At 38.4% G+C, this 23,665-nt stretch overlaps 2 protein-coding genes across 4 annotated transcripts in view; one reads left to right on the top strand and one right to left on the bottom strand.

The window, feature by feature from the left end:
- Window positions 1-291: 291 nt before the first annotated feature.
- Window positions 292-18,665, bottom strand: HAT1 (histone acetyltransferase 1). 2 transcript variants are annotated; one of them, XM_042040865.1, is made up of 11 exons: window positions 18,582-18,664; window positions 17,506-17,577; window positions 17,113-17,188; window positions 15,299-15,419; window positions 9,772-9,951; window positions 9,419-9,540; window positions 8,814-8,918; window positions 8,374-8,480; window positions 5,782-5,933; window positions 4,422-4,538; window positions 292-687 (listed from the first exon to the last, which is right to left on the bottom strand). In XM_042040865.1, exons 1-11 carry the CDS (start codon window positions 18,586-18,588, stop codon window positions 520-522), a joined length of 1,227 nt encoding a protein of 408 aa, XP_041896799.1. In that variant the 5' UTR covers window positions 18,589-18,664; the 3' UTR covers window positions 292-519. The 2 variants fall into 2 exon arrangements, with proteins under 2 accessions (XP_041896799.1, XP_041896800.1); XM_042040866.1 differs by lacking the exon at window positions 4,422-4,538 and having other exon boundaries at window positions 18,582-18,665.
- Window positions 18,666-20,727: 2,062 nt separating this feature from the next.
- Window positions 20,728-23,665, top strand: part of SLC25A12 (solute carrier family 25 member 12) — a 47,729-nt gene continuing 44,791 nt past the window's right edge. The window contains exons 1-2 of one of the 2 annotated variants that reach the window (XR_006018142.1): window positions 20,728-20,809; window positions 21,251-21,304. Coding sequence is in view for 1 of the 2 variants with exons in the window: in XM_042040634.1 (XP_041896568.1) it covers window positions 20,798-20,809; window positions 21,251-21,304 (66 nt within the window). In the remaining variant the exon portion in view is untranslated. The remainder of the gene's footprint in view (window positions 20,810-21,250; window positions 21,305-23,665) is intronic. The other variant, XM_042040634.1, reaches the window with a different exon arrangement.

Genomic DNA, 23,665 nt, shown 5'->3' with positions numbered 1-23,665 from the left:
TGTTAGCTTCCAGCAGCAGGATCCACTTTTAGCAAAGGGTAAAGAGTCTGTACACAGGAAACACCTGAGACACCACAGAACCAATCTTGTAACCTGCTCCTGTGACATTAAACCTGCACAGGCCATACACCATACAACAGGATCCAAGGAGAACAGCCCGAGGAGAATCAAGTTAGGAGAAATTTAAGAGATTGCTTAGATTGATATATTAACTTGCTATTCAAATATATATTCAGTCTTGATCAAAACAAAAGGGTAGAAGAAAATTCATACAATTGAAGTAACACTGTATCTGAGAATCTACATTGTTTATTTCATCAAGAAGTGCCCCCAAACCTAAAGTACAACATTTTAAAATCTACAACACAAAAATAGAAAATATTCAAAATGCACAGAAACACAAGTCACCTTTAATGTGATTAAAACGTCACATGATATTTTTTGCAGTTAAGTAGCAATTAAGGATGTGCTTTACAACACTGTATAGATATCTGCAAGTTTCCTGTACAGGTAGGATCCTCATGCTTGTGCAAGTCGTTCTAGGACTCTTCGGTAATCTGAAACAAGCTGTTGGAAGCTCTCTTCTAACTGTTCACGTTGCAAGCTTAGGTCTATTTGGTTCAACTGATTAGTCATCTCCTCTGGTCTTAGACACCTTCTCATCTTGGCAAGTTCTCTCTGTTTTTTCTAAGCAATCAAACAAATAGTAGTTTGAACACAACCAGTAATTATAAAGAATATGGTATTTCATTAAAATTTATTCCATTTCAGTATCTAGTTCTTTAAGATGTCCCTAATCCCAAGAGAAGCAGTAACAATGTTTGATTAGTAAATTTGTTCTATTAAAGGCTCATAGTTTCTCTATTGCCAATGAGGTAGTGAACGGAAGAATGGTTTCAAATTTTGTTCCAGGTAAGTCTAACAGTACACCCACTACTGAAGATGTGTGGCATGAGAAACTTGACTGTAGAAATCTGACCAGGATATTTAGTCCTACATTGACATTAATTACATTGGTGTCCCATCACATGACTGTTCAGCCAACTAATTTCCCTATAACTGACTATAAAAAATTAATTTTAAGTCTCCAGTACACAGAAAAGTTTCACAAATTCTTACAAATTATTCAAGTCACCAGGGACTAGCAGTAGCAGCACTGAAATGCAGTAAGATTATTTATAAGCATAAACATATTTGTACAGAAGATGATGAATTGTCCTTGCTCTGTGACATGTGATTTTTACCTGTTTCTTAAAAACACCTCAAAATACTTTTGTATTTTCTTTACCCAGATATACTTTTATACAGCTGATACTTATTTCTGAACTACTCAGTTCTTCAGGTACTTTCCATTCTTCAGTCTTCTCTTGCTTTGTAAAAGCAGAATATCATTCAACATTTCATTTAAAAAAATAAAAAAAGCATTATGTATGCCTGGTATCTTACCAATAAATCTTAGCAATACCTAGGGAATCAGATGTATTAAAACAACAAAATTTCACCAAATTATTCTATTTCTAACTGTCTCAAAATCAAAGCCCTTCTGTGCTCTAATTTTACACTTATGAACTATTTGTCTTCTTTCTGTGATTGATGCAGAGGGTCAGGAGGGAGGAGTGGAAACTACAGTAAACTGTAAATGAGTAAGACCAGAAAAACTTTTATAATCTCCCAAAGATTCCACAGATAGGCAAAGTTCAGTTCAGAAAAGGAGGTTCTGTACTTAAGTCCTGATGAGGCCTTCAGGAACATTTCTGGCCAATAATCAAGAAACCTTTCCTTGTTGAAAGGATGTGAAAAGCAGCACAGATGTTTAAATTTTAGATTCACATTAGCTCTATGTAGTCAAAATGAGTAAGGTACTCGAAACATATGATGAGCTGCCCAAATGAAAATAGAAATGAGTACCGTCTAGCCAAGCTTCTGTCACTAGAACAATTAAAGCTTTATTCTAGAATTAATTCAAAGTCTGCCTAATTAACAGGAGGTATCTGTTTAGGTTATAAACATTAGTTCTGAAAAAAGGGTGCCAGCTTTTAAATGCTCAATACATCTGATACTGTAGCATTAGGCCATCTTTAAGTTCCAGATTACTGCTAAAAAGCAAACTCTCTTTGCATGTTTCAGATAACCAGTCATTTCAATATCCGCTTCCCCGCCAAATATACTACAAGCATATCCAAGTACACAAGATTCTGAAAACTGCCATCAGTAACATTTTACCTGGGCAATTTCAAGAGGATGCTTTGGGAGCAAGTTGTTGGGCTGGGCAGAAAAGCATATTTTCTTCAAGTAGCAAACAAAGTATTACAATTAAGAAAAGCAGCGCAGCAGTGGTATTTACTTCCAACAGGGATGACAAGAAGAACAAAGACCTGATCAAGGAGACATATCTACCAGCACAGTTCACTAATAAATAGCAGAGTTCATCAGAAATGGAGAAGCCACAGTGAAACTGAAATTTCACAAGCTGCTCATCCTTTAAATTACCTTAGCATGACGCCCTGGTCACTAATATACCAATTCTTTTATTTCCTATATAAGTACTACTTATACAGAGAGCAACACATCCTTTTGCACCAGTCATTCCAGTCTAGTGATGCCACATATATAAAGGTCTCAGTATCTTTAGCAACCGCCTCCTTGCTAATGTAACAACTTCAAGGGCAGCAGAGGTATTACATGTTTTCCCCCCTGAGGTTTCTGCATATAGTTTTTTTCACTGCTAATGTTAGCCAGGAAATAATTCTAAGATGGAATACCATTTTTATTAAACTAAGGTAGTGTCAACTTAGAATTATTCTACATCTGTACAGCACTGTTCAAATGAAGCTATCCAACGGTTTATACAATAATGATGCCAGTATTAGAGTATGCAGTAATATTCCTGATTATATGTTTATGAAGTTTGGTTCCCCCCACAAAATTACCCTCTCTATATTAAAAGAGAGTTTCATTACATTTCTGAAAAGTTTTTGAAAACAGCACTGGGACTAAAATTTAATTGTTTAAATGAGTGTATGAGTAAGCTATTTACTAAGTAGAGCTACCATAAACAAGATGACTATTTCAGAACACGAAATTTAAGATCAGGGAAAAAAGGTGTTAGCTGCTTTAAGGATTCTTTTGAATCCACACTGAGATAACAAAAAAACTAAAAAAGCAATGTTCTAAAGTAGCAATATTGCATACTTAGCAATACAAAATCCATTCATTATCCATGCACTTATTGTGTGCAAAGGCTGAAGTGGAAACAGCTGCTAGAAGCACTAGAATTGAAGCTGCTTATGGAATTTTGGATTTTGCCTACAGGACCTCAGTTCTGAGTGAGTGAATTGAAATCATGCATTAGTCATGAAAAACAGTTGCTGAAAAATCACCTTATTTGTAGTGGACACTGGGTGAAATCTAGCGAATGAGACAAGACACTCGTGAAAGAGAGCGTGTTTTGATTAAGGTCCTGCCACTCAGCATGACATAGAGTTATCACCAGATCAGATAGGTACTTAATACAATGCTGGCCTCTCATTTCTACTAACAGCCCCTGTAAGCCCAACATGATTACAAGCACATTTTTGTTATTTTGGTGTAACAGGGTAAATGCTGCTTTAGGAAGGCTTTCAAGCTAATCGAGGTACTCATCGTACCCTGTGTAGCTTTATATAGAGGATTTTGGGTTGCTTGGCAAGTACTTAACTGACAACAGTAGCTAACATGCTAGTTACAACAACAAACCTAGATTTATTTGTGGCCTTTCTGACTCTTGACACAAGGACTGATGCCTTTAGCCACTAGGATATTATTTTTAAAATCTGTATCTCAAAGGGTCAGTTTATGCAACACAGACCAACCACACTGAAAATCCTAGGATGCATAATTAATAGGAACTAAGAAAATTACTTGGTCGTAAGTTTAGTACTTGCTTGAATTTTACTGCCAGTATTATTTTATATTCTATCTGCATGGAGTTCTATGTTGACATGACTTGATTACTTCTAGCAAGCTGTTTTCTTAAGACCTAGCAAAGAATTAGAACAGCAACCTAAACTATACCTAGTCTGCAGTGCAAACTTTACCTCTCCTCAAATTTCTGGCTTGTTGTTTTTAACCTCTTCAGTTAACTGACCATTTTCCCCCCCTTAAACCTACCTGGGCATAATGCCACTTGTAGCTAGATAGAGTAAGCTTAATAGTAACCTGCTGAAACTGGGCAGAAAACAGTCAGGAGCCAAACACATGATCTTCAGTGCTGCTATGTACAAATGTCCTCTGCATCTGTATATATGTCAGTTGAACACTGCATAACTAATGGTAGTTGATTGGCAACATAATTGGCATCAACTACATTCATGGAAATGAAAGTAAAATCAAGTATAATTAGCCTTGAAATAAATTTTAAATGATACTTAAGTCATATACACCTTATAGGGCCCAATCAGTCTTCTTTTAACATCCAACCGATAGCTTCTGGACTGTTCTGCATCACCCATATTTGTTGCACGCAATCGGAGAATTTCATAAACTCGTCTTGTGTGTTGCTAATGAACAGAAAGGAGAATAAAAACCACATCTGAATAAAGAGGTCACTCAACAGAACTCCAAGTGAAGAAATACTGAAATATTAGAGTAATTCTTCATCTTATCAGAAGACAGGGGTATGGACAAATCTGTCCTCCTATCTGGTGGGTTCAATGAATAAATATTTTTATTTTCACTTCAAAATCATTTTCTTCCATGCAGCCAGTGTCTGATCTTTCAAGTGCTGCACCAGCTGTAGAGGTACTTCAAGGACTTGCTCTAAGTGAACAGCAGAAAGTCCAGAAGCCAGAGTCCAAAAACACTTCTAAGAACAAGAACTGGAACTAGAGTGACATTAAGCAATACCAATCAGTATCCACTTGGCTAATTTTAGTAATCCACATGTATCTACTGCCCTTCACAAGCCCCCCTGAAAGTTCTAAATATGAAAATGAAACAACAATATTTAAAGTTTTCTGTTTACTAGGGAAGAAAATTCAACAGTAAATGGAAAAACTGAAGTGCTTTTGGTATCAGAACCAGAAAGTACATCGTCTAGGGAGAAAAAAAAAATTATGTTGATACTATATTAGTATAAGCTGTATCTGTATGAAAACAGAATTTAATACGAGGTATTTTTTTGCTGAACAACAGAACAAAAATAAAGTGATTTGTTTGCTACACTAGCACATGTTTATATAGTGTTAAAAAACCAAATGAAACTTATTTATCCTTTCAGGTTTAAAATATAGAAGGCTGCAGATGCAGCTTCCCTATATAAGCTATACCATTTTCACAAACACATCTGAATATAGCTTCACAGTCCCCATCCCTCAAGGTTTAAAGTCTTCACTAAACCACATTCAAATAATTTTTTATTAAGCAACTCTGCTATTTCACTATCATACACAAAAATGAATAACTTAAGATTACCAGAAAATTTAATTGTTCAATTTAACTCTTTAAGTATTTAGAGTTGCATTAGTAAGGTGTTTGCCACTTAAGCATTCTGCATTCCCAAAGCAACACTTATTTGCACAAATACTCTTGAAAGAAATCAAAACCATGTCAAATTCTATTTACAACAGAATTTGTAGGTAAAAAAGGCATTTATCTAAAACCATGAGCCACGTATCTCCAGATTATATCCTTAAGAACTGTCAAAATAAGCCACAGTGTGTAAATTCCATGTCTCCATCTCTAAGTTTAAATTGTATTGTACTAGTTTGATAAGAATATGTCCAACTACAACTGATTTAATACCTTATTTATTTTCAATTTTTGTTGAGCTTCCGTCACCATTTCTTGACTGAAACCTTGCATTAACTTTACTGGGGAAAAGCAAAGCAAATCTTGACAGAGCTTTACAAGAACAAAGTCTCTAAGCTTCACATAGTTCTCAGATGGATCTTCAGCTAGAAAGAATTAAAAAAGCTTATCAGAATTATTTGTTTTCTCATCTCTGGTATGTAATTACAAAGAACTATGGAAAACAACAGCAGACAGTATTCATCAGTATATAAACAGCTGTGCTTAATTGTAAGCACTGTTATCACAGGTTTAGATGTTTCACAGTAGACTCAAACAGGTCACAGAAACTTCTAATATTTTGTGTATGCAGTGCTGTACAGTATTATGAAACTGACTTGTTTAAACCCATTTAATTCATTGGGAAAAGAAGACTAGTCTATAAACCCTTTTTCTTTTATCTTTAGTCTATTCTATATTTGACAGTGGTAGAACTACTAAACACAAACGAAAGGGAAAACATGGGAAAAGATTGGTGAAAATATCCTACTGTATACAAATAAACTAGCTGAAGTCATGTATTGACCAGGAGTTAGTCTTTGTTAGGAAGGAAGGAAGGAAGAAAAAGGTATGAGGACCCAACAGACAAGATTATCCAAAATAAAAAGGCTGAAATGACCTAAGCAAAAGCTTAGATTTCAAGTTACTTAAAGACAGCATAGCTATCAAAACTGTTGCTTTAGAAAAAAACCCCTGAAATTGAGAACTAGCCTCAGTTAACATTAACATGAGCCCATATGCAACTATTTAATGCAGAAGGAAAATATGTACAACATTGTGAATGTATTTTCTTTTCCTTGCTTTAGACAAGCTCACTACAAAGAAGTAGCAGGGCCATGCTTCCCTTTCAACACTCATTTTTATGGGAGCTAGCACTGTGGAGTTTATTGCTAACCAGGTTATATCCCAACTGTATTTTCCTTTAGTTTTGAGGTACACTGTAAATAGTTAAAATTTGCAGTTTTAGGATGATCAAAAGCAAAACAAAGTTACCAAGAAGGACTAGGATAGAAGCTTTTGCTGCATGTATGTGGCACCGCACAACTAACAATTTATTTTTTGGGTTGGGTTAAAATGTATTGTGCATAATCTTGCATGGCAAGCCTTATAGCATATATTCTGCAAAAGAGATTGGAGAAGTGCCCTAAACTAAATTGATTCATTCTTTTGCACTCAGATTAGTTAAAAGAAGAATGAGGCAGTTTCTGTCCAGTAAGCACCATCAGCATATTTTTTGCTTGTGTCAGGATGACAAGGTTTAAGCCGAACAAAATATTTGTTGCAAATGTGAAATTCAGAAGTAATTTTAATTTGTAAATAATTAGCTTTTTCAAAGAGATTAACTAGATTGTCATTTCCTCTTTCCAGAAAGGTTAAATGCTTTATTTCACAATTTTAGATGGCATGTAACTAAATATCCTGGCTATATTAAAATTGTCCAAGCCAAATGTCCCCCTCAAAAAGGACAATAAATAATTCTGTAAGAGCCTTAACTTTCATAACTTGAGTGCTATGTAGAATATTGCAAGCTTTCTCCTGCTTCATTCCATAAAAATTGAACCCTATTTTAGTGCAGATTTACTGTTTGCTACAACCCTGCACTTAAGGCACTGAGCCATGAACGTCATAGGATTTATGCAGTACCATGCTAAGACTTTGTTCATCCTCAATTATAAAAGCTACGTAAAGGCTTGTACTATTAAAAGGAAAAAGTAAATAAATACATGATGCACATGAGTTCTTGTTGCATAAACTAAGTTATACTTTCTTAGGTTCCCACGAACTGGATTGAAATGACAAGGTGGATTACTTTAGGATGATCTTGCAACAACGCATTATGAAAGCAAGTGGTCTATTGGATTTCAATTAGAATGGAGAGTTATTTCTAACCAAGATGAGACTACACACAGAATTGAATGGTCAATGTGTTTGAACTGCATTTCTTCCTACACTAGACTTGAAACCACAGGACTGATGTCACGCTTATGGCAATTTTTAATGTTATTTTTCTTATGCACATGGACCCTTTACCTGCCATTTCCACAATCTTTTATTTTTAGATATTTGCGCACACACACCTAATATCATGGATACCTTCAGCCAGCAATACATGCTCCTAGAGCACAAGTTCTCTACAGACTTTTACTGTCTGCAAAATTTCAGTTTGCACACTAATCTTAATATGCTATTTTAGTTAGGTGTGTTGTGTCCCCCCCTCAAGTTTGAGTTTTGGCTAATGGGGTAAGTTGAACAAGGAATTTGACAGAGCTTGATCTCTTGGCAAACTCAGCTGTGTCTCTCACAATAAAATAGTTAATTAGCTGGTAATCCATTCATGCTAGGGATTGAATTTTCCTGGTGTGCTGTTCTCTGAGTAAAGTATTTAAGAAGCTACATTATATACACTTCTGTAAACCAGGGTACCATTAATCCTGAACTGAGCAGAAGCTAAATCTTCAAAAGGCTTTAAATTCAGACAAATGGACATAAAGTTAGCTTGTGGGCTAACAACCTGTGAAAGCTGCTTATTAAAAATTTAACACAAACCTGTTATATCAAGTACTGTAGGAGAAGACATATAGTATCTATGAACTGTTTCAAGCATCTGAGCACCATGGCCTTCTCCTTGGAATGGTGGCAAGATCAGCATCTGGCTACAGACAAAGGAATGCCTTTTCAGTTCAAATGCAAGCATTTGCAAACATAATGCAAAGTCTTAAAAATAAAATGATATTTCATTTTAGATTAAGGTGCGTGCCATCTTCATGTTAAAATGTAATTTTTAACAGAATCTTAAAATTGTTAAATATTCAAAACTTGAGATTCCCTCTCCTTCAAGAAGGGAACAAAGAAATAAATCAGTGCATAGACAGCTAATAATGGGGATTTTTTTAAACAAATCAACACTATTATAAACAAGTATTGGGAACTTCAGCAGTTCCCTCTTCTGAAATAAAAGGCAAGGCACGAGTTACACCGCCAATTACCTTACACGTGGCCGGGTTTTGTCTGGGTACACATAGTAATTATAGACTGTCATGTAGCCTACGGTCGCAAAGAGCGTAGCTCCATCCTTATTATACTTCTCAAATCTGCAGATAAAACAGAAAGCCAAGCAGGTCAATTACAGTCGCGCTCCCATGCAGTGTCCATTTTCTTTTCCATTCTCCAACTGAATTTTCAGTGTCAGCAAGCTACTCTGTGAGGGCCCAATGGGTACACCTGCTATGTTCTGAATGTACAATTCACTTAATTGGTGTGCAGCAACTTGGATAAATCAGACCTCTTTACAGCACTTCAGTGCACTTGCCTATTATAAAGATGAATAGGTGGCAAGTAAAAGAAAACACAGGCAAAGCTCATTTTACTGTTTAAGCCTACATTCAGGGCTCTAACGGACAACAGCATTTAATTCAGCTCTATTCTCAAGCTTTCCCAAAGCATAATGGAGGAAAACTCAAGCCTCACAAACAATAGTTTTTCTTTCCTGGGAAAAATATCATTATACTGCTCCAATAATTGGCCAGCCACAATTAAAATGCAGGCTTTGTGGAGGTAATAAGGTCCACTGTTGCTTTAGAACTGTACTTACACTAGAAAGTAGTTCCATCTTTCATCATCTACATCAATAAAGCTAGCAGTTTCAATAAACCACATCAAGAACGTCTGAAGCCTTTCATGATATTCTCGAAAGCCTGGACATGTCATGTCAGCCTAGGGAAAAAGCCAGGAGAAGTCAGGTGAAACCTATTACAGATGCAAGAGGAAAAAAATATGCAAAACTTAATTAAATTCTCTGACATAAAAAAGCATGTTGATGATTAATAAATGGGTAAAATTATAGTATTTACATATTATAGTTGTATCACTACAGAAGGTGCATTTCTGCAAAATAAAATTTAATTTGGTCACTCAAAACCAGAAGTTTAACTTAAGTTTTCATACCTTGTAAATCTGGTATGTTATATCTTCACCAGCTTCCTCATTATGGATAGAATATGTGTGTAGCAGCACTCCAAAGGGCTTGAAGTTGACCTCCTTCTCCAGCAGAGACACAAAGTCATCAGTGTTTGTGCAAAAACCAGGCGGAATGATTTCTCTAATTTTACTTTCAACATCATCTGCCTGGAGATTACAAAAAGGGGAAGGATCAGTGGAAGATTAGAAAAAGACAGCGTTGATGTCACGGTTGTGCTTAAGAAATGAATATATGAGACATACTGTATCTACCAGCAATTTAAAGAAAAAAAAAGGGAAGAAAAAGAAAAAAGAAAAAGCAAGCATTCTTGTTGTTCATTCATGCCACAATCCAGCCATTGTAAGCATCAGAAGGCTCTTGGTTACAGCCTAAGTTCATGAACATTTTTATGTTTAGAGATTGTTATATTTGTCCAAGTTTGACTAAGAGCATTGATAGCTACTCTCTAAGTGCAGCATGTTCAGAAACCAAGACTTTCCAGACACCAACTCATGAAGACTATGCTATGCTACACAGCCTTGTAGAACTCAGGTTCCCAAACAAGCAGCTTACAAGAGGTATTAGGTGATGCAGAACTAAGTAGAGAAAAAGGGACAAAGATCAAAAACAGTAGCTCCCAAATAGGAAAGTGACAGCTAGCACACTCTTGCATTCTTATGGCCCCCTGCTTGAAATGCCTGTCTATAGAATCAGCTGCAAAACACAGTACAAACCCTGACAACCACATCCTGCATTCTAATAAAAGAAAGTTTTGAAAACAAATTTTGACATAAAATAGTACAACTTATGAATACTGTCAGCAAATCTGACCTGTAGTCTAACATACTGTGGAAGACAAAATATTCTGACACCAAAATTTAATTCAGAGATTACTCTTTTCAGATAACCAAAGTTAGAGACCATCAGCTGAGCAGACTTCATAATCCTTTTCAGACCCCCAAAAGACCACTTGATTGAATACATTTACTACTTCTTTTTAACCATGAATATTTGATGAAGCTTCACAATAACGTATTACTGCTTCTCACCAGGCAATAAAACTTAATGAATTGGTCTCAACTTAACAAAACCATACTCCTCAATACAACCCCTAAAAGCCTGACATTACATTCAACAAAATGAGCTTACATTCAATTCAAACTTTCTTCTGGACAATGAATCCAGGTTTTTACTTAATGGAGTTTGCCGTGAGTTCAGCTGTAATGTTTGTATTGTATCTATTTCCACAAGGACGGACACAAGAACACTTTGTGTTAACTTACTAAGCAGCTCTTTCACACCGTTTACATGCATGATGGGTATTAGTTCAAAACCAAGACCCTTGCTACTTAGCATTCAAAACAGGGAAATTAAGATGCTTAGAACAAAATACACTACAAAAGGCTAATACAACATGCTACTAATTCCTGTCCTTTCAACCATGGGTCCTTAAGCAGAAGCAATGCACCTGCAAATGAATAGCACTTTAGCATTCAGTTACATTTTTAGTGCAGAAAAAGATAGATTTAGTTCAGCACAAACAAGTTTTATTCTTAATGGTTTGGTACTACCAACATCTATATTTATATTTAGAGAGAGAGCTATTAAGCAGTTAAAATACAGCTCTGCAATACCTGGTGTAAGAACTCAGTTAAAACATGTACAATCTTTACAATCATTTCATTCTCAAAACAAAGATAATTTGTTGGAGCCTTTGCTATTCTTCATAAACCAGTATTAGCTAAAACACATTTTCTTTACACTTATTTAAGGGCATTACACAAACCCAGCCACTTATTCGGAATCAATGAACTACATTAAAAAAGGTGTTTTTATGAAACACAAATTGGAAATGCCTTTTTTTTTAAATTGTGCAAATGCATTGTTTACACAGATCTTAAGTCTGCATTACTGACAGAGCTGTAGGAAACCACAACTAAGAATCCAGAGTGACTTGCATTTTATATAGCTGAATAAGCACATAAAAATAATCTAGAATTAAAGCAGTATTTCCAAGCAACAGTACAATAACTCAGACTATGTGGATGACATCTAAAAAGGGTGAATATACAGTATGAAGTACTTATACATAATGTTTAAGTAATTTTGCTTCTCCTCACATTTGTAAGTTTCTTCACTAGTGGTGAGAAGGAAGCCAAACTGTGACCTGCTCAAAGCCTGTAAGGTTTCCATCCATCACTGGCTGCCACCACAGAAAAGTCTTGTTTTCAATACAATAGAAGGAATTAAAACATGACAGCGGCTTAGCAAATAAAGCACTGGCTAATACATCTCAGTTCTGTATGACCACAACATATTTTCACCTATTGTCTCCTAAAAATTCTCTCCCCTTGGAATGGCGTCTGACACAAGAAACCATAGCCTTTAATGACTTTTACAGTTAACAGCATCTCTCCTCCTTAGAGACCAAATCCCAGAATCCCCAGTTTGAGCAGTGGCAGAAGTTTAAGCCATGCAATTTTCAGCTAGTAAGACCTGGAATACTGTAATCTTGATATATCAACCACCTAGAAAAGAATTTATTTCATTAATACCAGGACTTTTTAATGGACACATTCATTACTTAACAGATCCTTTCCAAACGTTTCTCTCTCAGGTGCCCATAATCCAAGGAGCTACCTAAATGTGTTTACTGCCTTTCCTTGTTCTTTTCTTTGATATTGGTGAAAGGTTAATTTCTTTTATCAGAGCAAGATACTCGTATGGATGCACACAAGTTTCTCTTCAAAAAAACAATCCTGTTGACTACTGCAGCAATGTTTAACATAGGCAAAGCCATTTACAATAAAGCATGCAAAAACCTGAAGTAAGCCAGCCATGAGTTGTTGAGCTTATGGTTCATGTAAGTGCTGCCTGTAATGTATGACCTTCACAATCAGAATCATGTGAGGTGATGACAAAGAGTCTGGTATAGGCTTCTAACTACACTTGATTTGTAGTAGGACTGCTTAAGTGTGTAATGTCTCTTTGTACATAACATTTAACTCTGGGTAGTTTTAATACAGAAATTATTTTTGTACTAATAGGCAGCTATGACATTTGCACAGCATGTAGATGCTGTTTCAAAGTGATTTAATTTAAAATAACTATAGAAGCATATTTGAAAGTTGGATTTCTCTAAAAATTGTATGCACATATTTCAGTGGGGAGCAATGGAGTGATCAGCGGTATTACACTAAAAAAGCACCAAACATTGAAAGAATACTTTTCAATTAACTTTTGTAGAAAGCAAATGTATAGACTAGCTGCAAAGCAAGATGCAAAGTTTAGTGAAATAAAACTTTACCCCTACCCCATCATAAAACACAGATGAAAAGGAAGATACTGAAACAGCTGCAAATCTCAAAGCAGCAAGCAACTCAGAGGTCATTGCTATTAATATTTACACTGGAAGAAAGCAGTTTCTCTTCAGTTATTTGAAAGAATCAACTCAATTCAAGGGATAAACTCTGTCTACTTTCACTAAATGAAGTGCGAACTTCTGTTCAAAACATGATCATACTTCGCTGAGCCTTCCCCAATAATATCTTCTTAAAGATGGACCTAAACCATGTTAAGATGCATAAATATGACTGGAGTTCTGCCTTTTGACATTTCAGGATAGTATCACTTCCTCATGTTCAAAAAGATCTTGGAGGAAAAAAAAATAGTGGCATTGGGATGAATACTTCTGTCAGTCCCTAGCAGAGATAGTAGCAGCTGCTTTAGAGATAATGAAACCAAACTCAATATTACAGAATAAAATCACCTGCTGTTGAATGGGCTTGTATGGGTATTTGGATAAAAAATCCTAAGATGTGAATAACTTCATGGAGCACTAATACCAACTTACTTGTAACCAGTTATAGTAAAGGCAGAAACTGCTGTCCTTTCCTAAACCCCATCTATTCACAGCACAAGATTATCTGTCATGTGTGGCGGATAGTCTGCATCCTAGTATAATTATCATCAAGGAGCAAATAGTTAATTTAGAAAAATAAATGTTAATATGCATTCAAATCAACATCCTGCTGTAACGACAGCTTATGTTTCAACCTCTGCAAATGCCTATCTTTGGGTGGTTAAACTGATGGCAAATACAAATGCAGAAAGATTGACTACAGCTGTATCTTTTTTCCTACGTATGTTTAGATATAGCAATACAAGCAGCTTATTTGAATGTACAGCGCTAGTAACACTAAGGGAAGCACAGGGAAAGCAACCACATCCTTCCCCTTCAGTCAAAGCACGTAAATGCTCTGGAAAGCATACAGAAGTGTTGCTCAAAAAAGATCTTTTTTGTCCCCATCTTAATTCCTTAAGGAATTGGAGGAAAAATTCAGTATAGGAAACAGGGCTTGAAAAAAGCAACCATTCTGAGAAATCAAAAAAGTTGCAGTGTGCATAGGGCAAGACTGACCTTGTTTAGACCTCCAGGTAAGTAAATTGGGTTTGCCATTTGTACGGAAAATAGACAAAGTAAAAAGCTGCTATGGTGCAGATTCCTGTTCTGACTGTTTTGAAATTATACCGGTGAAAGGTTGGACCATTTGATTTTAATATGTTTACTACATTACCAACAGTCTTTCCTTTTTTTTCCCTTATTTCCCAAAAAAAACCTTCGTAAGATTGAAGAGCATGACCTTTCACTCCTGAGACATGTTGCTCCAGCCTCCAAAGTATTTAAGACATATCCAGAATCTTAGCCTGTTGAACTGAATATAATCAGAATGAGGAAGGACAAATCTTTAAAATTAATTTAATGAATTAATTCCAATGTATTTCTCCTTTGAAAATAGGCCTTTCCTTGCAATTATTTAAATAAACTCCAATGAATGTGAAATTACTAAATTAAATACAGCCTGAAGTCATATTCAGAGAGCACATAGACAGTAGGAGAGGAAAAAAAAAAAAAAAAAAAGCTCTTCTACAAGTATTCTGTAAGCTTAGAAAACCTGCAGGAAAAAGAAAAACCAACCAAACAAAAACCCCCTGCAGGTAATTGTATTATCACATTCCTTTAAGTAAGATGTAAAGCATACATGACACCCATGCAGAACTTCACAATCTGTTTTCTGCCTTACTTTATCTCCACATGTAGAGAGACACAGTCAAGCCTACTATCCCATGAAGTGCTTACAGAAACCTCCTCTTCCTTCTCACTGAATTCTCTCAATCATAAACTCCACCAATGCTAGTCCTCCTCCTGGTCACAGTTAATATGAAAATATAGACATGCCAAGTTGAGGTTTATTTTGTGGAACTGGTTTTGGTATCAGCTCCTGACATCTGACTGTTCTGTTTGACACAATTTTGATTGTACTGTAGTGAGAGAATGGGAAATCTGTAGATGAAGTTCAAAGCTTTTTGTTAGCTTAGCAAAAGGAAGCTTTGTTTGTTTGCTTTTAATGTAAATCACATTTAGGTGAGCTAAATCTAAACCTAGAACTCCTGTCCATACCAAAGTAAACCTTATCAATGTTACGTTAAAGACAGAAGCAGACCTGCACTTACCTCCACACAGTCAAACTTCTCATTTACTTTCGAGGTGTATTCAACGCGGAAGAGCGTTGACAGGTTTCCAGCAATATAATACAAGAGGATCTTCAGTCCCTTGTAGCCAAAAGCAACTTCACTGAGAAAGGAGAAAATAACAACCAGGAACTCTATACATAATAAAACATTCACAAGACAGTGGTTTTATTTCATGTGACATTCACATAATCCTTCCCAGTAAGGTAAAGTAAGCTTCCTAGTAGGAAAAGGGAGACAAACTGGATGTGCACTGTCTAGACAGAGATCATGCCTTACACTGCTTGTACTGTTTCGCTCCTTTAATGGAAATATTCTAAACTCAGCAAGGCAGTGACTGTGTCCTTACTGTGATAGCTCAGGAGAGAATACCTGAAACAGCTAATACTGTGTTTATACTTTTTCAACAGCTTTAACTCATTAACAGTTATTTACGTTAATTGATCCCTAGCATTTATTAAAAATTACTTTGCAGTGTAGTATAATATTTTGGAATAAACTACTTCAATTTATAGTATACGAAGCACAGATAACCAGGTGTAGCAATATGTAGACAGCTTTTAGTTGGCAGTTTCTATTTAGTTATCCAATCTAACCAGAAATTAGTATATGCAAAAAAAGTATAGAATAAAAAAACCTTTTTTATACTTTGAAAATATGAGCTGCCTGAACACAAACCCTATACTCTTATGAAGAATAGACAATTTCTTTTCTGAAAAAAAAATCTGCATAAAACAGTAATGTTCACAAAGAAACAGGCCAATTTTTTTGCTATTTTAAAGCATAGCTAAAACTTTTTTTTACTGGGATTTTTCTTCTATGGTAATACATTCATAATTTAAAATTTGAAATATAAGTGCCTGAACAAGAATTTGCTTGTTAGCTAAACTAACAGATAGGAGAGTCCTCTGCTTACTAAAATTATAATTATTGTCAATGATAGGTGCAGTTGATATGCAATAGTGTAACTAATTTATGACATTTAATATAGGTAGTTCATCCTAATTGGAGTACTTAGAATGCTTTCAAAAGAAAATTGAAATTAAGACACATAACTACTTAAAGAAGTCCACAGAAACATGCAGCTGAATTTTCCTCGATATTTTTTTGTTGTTATTGTTGGGTTTTTTTAAACTATGCCCAGATTGTTGAATATCACTCTACTGAAAATAATAAATGACACCAGCACTAATTAATTCAGTATACTCAAAATAAAAGAAAAAATACTTTTCTACCTACACTTCAGGAGAGACTTTGATACCAGCATTCTCCTGGAGAAACTGGCTGCTCATGGCCTGGACAGGTGTACTCTTCACTGTCTGGATGGCCACGCCCAAAGAGCGGTGGGGAATGGAGTCAAATCCAGCAGGCAGCTGATCCCCTGTGGTGTTCCCCAGGGCTCAGTGTTGGGGTCAGCCCTGTTTAATGTCTTTATCAGTGACCTGAATGCTCACTAAGCCAGACGGCAGACAACACTAGGCTGGACAGGAGTGTTATCTGCTGGACTTGGGTCACAATGACAAGTAACAGACTTGGGGAAGAGCAGCTGGAAAGCAGCCCAGTGGAAAAGGAGCTGGGGGTGCTGGTCGACAATTGACTGAACATGAGCCAGTGTGTGCCCAGGTGGCCACGAAGGCCAGTGGCATCCTGGCCTGCATCAGCAAGTGTAGCAGCAGCATCAGGGCAGCACTTCTTCCCTGGCACTTGGTATTAGCAAGATTTCTTGGTTTTTAATGATTTAAAAGCGACTTTCTTCTTCAGGACCTATTAATTTGAATCTGGAAACTTTAACTTACTCATCTCCAAACACTTGATGGCTATACTCAGGATTAAATGTTGTGTTGTCATCCTCCAAATCCTCAGGAAAGCGAACTGAGAAAAAAAAAAAAAGAGCATGACCAAATCGCCATCTTCCATTTGTTTATCCACATTGTTTTATGCCCTGCTAGCTGTTCATGGACGTTTCCACTAGTCAGACAACTTCAACTAAGAAACTATGTTAGGGTGGCATAAAAATGAAATCAAGGCATCCTGTACAACTTAGATGCATGTTATTTGAGCTGAGAATATCATATCATTAATCAGACTAGAACTGAGAAATTGACACAGATGTATACATGTATATATTTTATAGGAAGGTACTAAAATACTTCAGTATCATTTGTATAATATTTAAAAAGCGGTATTACCTAGCTTCAGCTGAATTGCTTCATTTGTATTACACTTGTATTCAGCCAACTTCTTCTCCATAGCAGTAAGTCCTGAAAAAAAAGGGGTTTTTTTGACAGTTGAGGTGTTCAGTCTGTCACTATTACTCAGACTCTATCTTAGAAAAAGGGTCATAAACCAAGAAAAAATACACAACACAAAACTGCTGAACAAAATTTTAAAAAGCTACAATATGTCACAACACATCAATACAGAGAATAGAGATCTATCTCATGCAGTTTTCTTGAACTAGAAACAAGAACTGGAAAGCATACAAGTATCTCTTTTTAGTTTCTGAGAATTAAAGTCATTACCATAAAAATATTAAGTATTCAGTTATTACGAATTAGACATATATTTAAAGATATAAGTAACAAAATACGAATTCAGTCTAACATGTTATTTAAGTAATGTGCCAGGACATTTCAAGTGTTTGCATTAAGTCATTTTCATAAACAGGTGTACATCAACTACAGTGGCACGTATACCACTAGCAATTATTTAGCCAGCACTCCTCTTCCAGAGCGGAAGTGGAAGAAAAATGCACATAAACTACAATTAGTCTGTTTTCCACAGCATAATCCAGGAGAGAAGACATGTTTCACTTCAGGTATGTTCCAAATGCTTTACAAGCATAGCTCCCCTTCATTCTAAAAGTATCCTAAGAAAGTTCTTCTGTATCTTACTTCAGGTAGGAAACTTTAAGTAAAAACATTTTCGTGTTTTCTAGTCCCTGTCCACCCCCAGCAAACTCGTGGATGTAGACACGGAGATACACTCTGGTTTAACACTACCAGACCGTGGGGGCCGTGAGGCCGAGGACAGCAGCAGCAGCAAGACCATCAGAGCCGGGGGGCAGAGAGTCAGCCGCGCTCCCCACCCTCACGCCCCATTCCCTCTCCACCCGCGCTCACCGCCGTCCGTCGGCCCCGAACTCGTACTCTCCTGCCCTGCCCTGCCCCCCGGTCACAGCGCTCCCCCCGAGGTCCTACTGTCCCTCACAGCGAGGCGCCGGCAGCGCCCGCTCCCCGAGCGGCCGGGCCCGGCCGGGACTCACCCGCCATGTCCGAGCCCCCGCGCACAGCGAATCAACCCGCGCGCCCGCCCGGCGGAAATGCGCGCCCGCGCCCGAGCGCTTCCGCTTCCGCCCGCCGAAACCCGGCGGGGAGCCAATGGCTGTCCCGTGCGGCGCGCGCAGCCCGCGCGCATGCCCAACGCTGCCTCGAGCCTCGCGCTCGCTCGCGCGGCCGGCTCCGCCCCGCTCCTCCGGGAACGCGGGCCGGCTGGCGCGCATGCGCAGTGGAGCTGCCACGTGGGGAAGCTCCGCGCTGACGGAGCGCGTCGCGTCCGCGGTGCCGCTGGCCTTGTCCGGCCCCGAGCGCCGGACTGACTGAGCCTTCCCCTGGCTCGGCAGCGGCCTTCAGAGTGGCTGAGTCCTTCAGAGTGGCTCCGCTCCTTCTTCACGCATAGACCTCGTTGCTCATTGCTGCAGTTATGCTTTAGCCGAGCAAACAACTGGAGCTTTGTCTTTAGTAAAGAGGAAAAAAAAGCTATATGCTGAACCACTTGCTACAGCCGCTGTGGGAAGGACCATGGGGATTTCTGCAATTTTCTTTCAAAGGGCTGGCTTTTGATGCACACTGTTACTCTGTGTGCTGGTTTGGGCTGGGGTAGAATTACTCTTCACAGTGCCTTTTATGGGGGTGTTGGATTCGATCTTTGAGGGTTCCTTCCAACTCAGCTTATCCTGTGATTCTGTGATTTGTGCTGAACACAGGGTGGATAATGCAGAGACGTTTTTGTTACTGCTGAGCAGGGCTTACATAGAGCCAAGGCATTTTCTGCTTTTTGTAGTGCCGTGCTGGTAAGGATGTTGGGGCTGCATGGGAGGTTGGGAAGAGATGCAGCCGGGACAGGTGTCCCCAAGTGACAAAGGGATATTCTAGACCTTTAGGCATCATGCTCTGTATATAACGTGGGAAGAAGAAGGAAGAAGGGAGAGGATGTTCGGGGTGATTGCATTTGTCTTCCACTTTGCCTACAGGTGAAGCCCTGCCCTCTTGCAGATGGCTGATCGCTTTCCTGCCCATGGGAAACAGTGAATTAATTCCTTGTTTTGCTTTGTATGCGTGGCTTTTGCTTTCCCTATTAAACTGTATCTCAACCCACGAGTTTTCTACTTTTTACCCTTCCAATTCTCTTGCCAATCCTGCTGGTGGGGGAATGAGTGACTGGAGTGACTGCGTGGGGCTTGGCTGCTGGCTGGGGTTAAACCACGACACTGCAGCTAGCATATATATGTATGGATTTGCTGAACAAGATGCTTGAGTGGTCAGATGGTTACCAAATAAGATTTCTAGCAAAACTTTTCCAGCTGTCAGCTGGGACATAGGCATATACGTAGTATGCGAACTCTAATTTATATGCAGAAGGTTCTTGTTGACATGTGACTGAAGAAAGTTGTACTCCAGAGAAGAGTTGTTTTAAACTTGAGTCTTTTAAACTTTTAAACTTGTTTCATGACTATCGTTATAAACTACCAGCTACTGTATTGTAGTTTAATATTTCACTGTGTTATTTGAGGAGTACCAGAATCTGCCCTTTCTATGTTTTCCAGTGGCATGTAATAAAAGACACTTCTTTGGGCCCTTGAAATAGCACAGCAAGACAAAACATGCAGTATTATTTAAGTCAGATTTTATAAGCACTTACTGTGACTGAACTGTTGAAACAAAGTATAAACTTACCCTTTCTTAAGTCTGTGACCTGCATGCTGTTAATTTTGAAGTATAAAGTATGTGTGTGCATATAAGACCCTGTCAGAAGTTACTGAATTCCAGCCAGATTTTGGCCCTATGGTTGTACGTTTGAAATACGGAGCTACAACCAATTTGCAGCCAAGCTGCCAGAACATCAGTCTATGAACAGTTTCGGCACTTGAAACCAACAGGTACAGCTTTGCTGACCATCAGGGGCTGCATCTGTTACGCCAGAAATGAGATTCAGCAGCATTTTAAAAGGCTCAGTTTTGCACTGTGGAGGTGCTACCAGCAACCCCCCAACAAGAACCCACACCCGCGCCGCCGGTGTTCTGGAGGGGGGCGGACGCGGCCCCCACCCGGCGCTACCGGGCTGGGGCGGGGCGGGGCGGGGCGGGGCGGGGCAGGGCAGGGCGCTCACCCCACAGCGCTGCGCTGAAGTGGTGGCTGCTGCTGCGGCGGCGCGGCGGGCGGGCGGCTCCTCCTCCTCCTCCTCTTCCTCGGCGGGCGCAGTATGGCGGTCAAGGTGACTCTCTGGCTCCGTCTCTGGTGGCAGGAGGAGCCGGGGGGATCCTGCGCGGGGCCGCGGGCAGGCGGGGGGAGGCGGCCGCCGCCGCTGCGGGATTCCCGCGGGGCCGGGGAATGGCGCCGACGGGGGCGGTGATGGCGGGGCGGCCCCGGGGGGCGCGGGCCGGGGTCCCCGGGGCGGTGGTGGCGGTGGTGGTTGTCGCGGTTGTCGCGTGGGGCCGGGGCGCCGCGCCTGTCGCAGGCAGCCCGGTGCTGACAGCTGTCACCGGCGCGGAACCCGGTGCCGTCCCGCGGCAGCACGGCGCGGTCATGGTTGAGGTTGGGCCTGCCGGTCTGACAGGAGACCCCCTAATGCAACCTTTGGCTGGCGCGGTGGGTTTTGTCTGCGGTCTTGACAGTAGCCCGACTAAGCGAACCATTAATTTGCTTGTGTTTACAGGTGCATTTAAGCAAAAGAGCGGATCCTGCTGAACTCCGAAATATTTTTTTGCAGGTAAAAAGATCTAATGTCATTTGAGTGACAGACTTCTGGTTTTTGCCCTTCCAGCAGTTTGCCATGGCATCAAACGCGTGGTGTGCTGGTGGGACACTTAAAAGTTCACTTTGCGGGCACAGTGTATTGAAGGGACTGTCAGGCGTTGAGGAGAAAACTGCTGCTGGCACAAATCGTGATAACCATTCCCAAATTATAATATTAAATAATTTTCTGAACTATTTTCTAGTTTTCTATAAAACAAATATTTATGACCAAGTACTGTTGTTTTTTTTTTTTTGTTTTTAATGCACCTTTGCAGAATCCAAAAAAATTCTTCTTCCATGACTGTATGTTTTGTCCTTAGGATTTATATGTGTTCTTATGAATGGAACCGCTGGCAATGTTTTTAGAACTTAAAATTAATTTCTCAAGATTTATGTATTTTGTAATATTAACCTTTGCAGGGCCTTAGAATTAACATATATAAATAACGGTATGAAGGTTTTTCCACTCCTTAGTTCCAGTAAAGCATGATCAGAAAGGAAAATCCAGTCAATCCTAAAACTTTGATAATAAAGTTTGAATCAGGCATATGGAATAAGAAGAGCAAGAACTATGTTTTAGGTCCATAGTTGGGCCACTGATATTTCAAAATGACTGAAATATCTTTTTTCCCCTAATGTTGAATGTTACACAGTATATTCAAGAAGCTTTTCTCTATTTAAAAAATAAAGAGTATAAAATTAGAGCTAATACTGTAAATAATAAAGTCCATTATTTAACTTTTTATATGTATCTTCTGGTTCTACTATACCATCTGACAATTTCCATATATGATAAGTAGTCAGAGACACCTTTTTGCCTGACAGAGAGGAGTTATATCCCAGCTATAATTTTGGTGGCCTTTTCTTTTTTGTGCTGGATTACACTGTAGCATTGCTGGAGTGCAGAAATTTAGAATGCTGGCATCAAACTGTGGAAGGTCAACATTTAGTTTCTAGTAAAAAATATTCCAACACATGTTTATTTTGATTGACATGGCATTCAGCTTTTGTAGATAAAGATTACAGTAGAGTATGTTAATAAAATTAGCAACATGAAAATATTATTTTAAATAATATATATTAATACAGTATAAAAACATGATTCTAGGACACCTTTTTCCAACTTTTTGCAAGGTGCTTCTGCACATTTGGATGAAAATAAGTGAAATGAGATGTCAAAATACTCTATTCAATTGTAAATGTGAACTCTTTATGATTCTTGACATCCAATCAGTAGAAGTTCTTGCTTCTGGAAATAAGCAGTTAAAGTCCTTGATAGTGGTCATACAGAGAACAGTGGAGAGGAAGAATATTGTACAGCTGGATGTTGAAATTTTCTTTCTGACAGTACGTGTTTTATTGACCTAAAAAACAGTCTGTCTTTGAAAAACGGCTTTTTGGTCTTCTCCATGTCTGTCTTGTTTTCTTCAAAGAAACATGCAAATGAAGTTGTGGATTGTTTTGTGCTGTGAGGAATGAAAAATATGAGAGCTGTCCTCTCTTCCTTTGACTATCTGAGATTCTGCAGCAAAGAAAAAAGCATAGAAAAAGAGTTTGTATTTCTTCTGCATTCTATTTGATCACAGTTGAATTTGAAATTGTATTTTTGTTTGATGGTTAGAAATCAAACTTAGTTGCAGGCTTTAAAACAAAAGAGAATCACTCCTTTCAGAACTAAGTTGTAGAAAGTCTTATTATGAAATACTGCAAACATCTAGGGGTCAGATGTGTTGTGCTCTTTGCTGAGAGTGCTGGCCTCTTCTGTGAGCTTCAGCTAAAGGTCGTGCATTCCTTCCTAAATTTGGCTTCCCTTGGAAACGGTTAGAAGGGAAGATTTGAACTGTAGGCCTTGTCACCATCCACCTTAATCACAGAGAGTGTACTTAAATTTCCTTCTGTTCATGCATGTCTCCTAATGTGATAGGTGCCCTCTGGCCATGCAGTTTAAGTTGTATCTTAAAGGATAAACGATATATACCTTCCTCTTCAGTATTTCTGAAGTGTGCTATCTTCTTCTTCTAACTGTTTTAAACTGTTAAAAATACAAAGTTCGATTTGCATTAAAAAGATGTGCTATTTCTCTTAATCCTGGAACTATGAAATGCAGGCATTGAAATTTCTTGTCTGTGCACCATCAAATAAGTTACCTCTTAGACGTTTGCTAACCACAGACTTCAGTAACATTCATAAAAGAACAAATTCCGTAACATTATCACAGAAGGATAAAAGAGTTAGATGGAAAAACAGTTACCAGATTTCTTAGTGAACCTTCGTTCTTTTTCTTAGACAAGACACAGTCAGCTTTTGGAAAATATAGTTGAATTATTCCCTGCCT

The sequence above is a fragment of the Corvus kubaryi genome, unplaced genomic scaffold, assembly GCF_017639235.1.
Source record: "Corvus kubaryi isolate FWS band 111438036 unplaced genomic scaffold, C.kubaryi_AGA036_p1.0 37396, whole genome shotgun sequence".
NCBI lineage: Eukaryota > Metazoa > Chordata > Aves > Passeriformes > Corvidae > Corvus > Corvus kubaryi.
The sequence above is the reverse complement of the archived record's forward strand: the minus strand, read 5'-3'. Positions and strand labels throughout refer to the sequence as shown.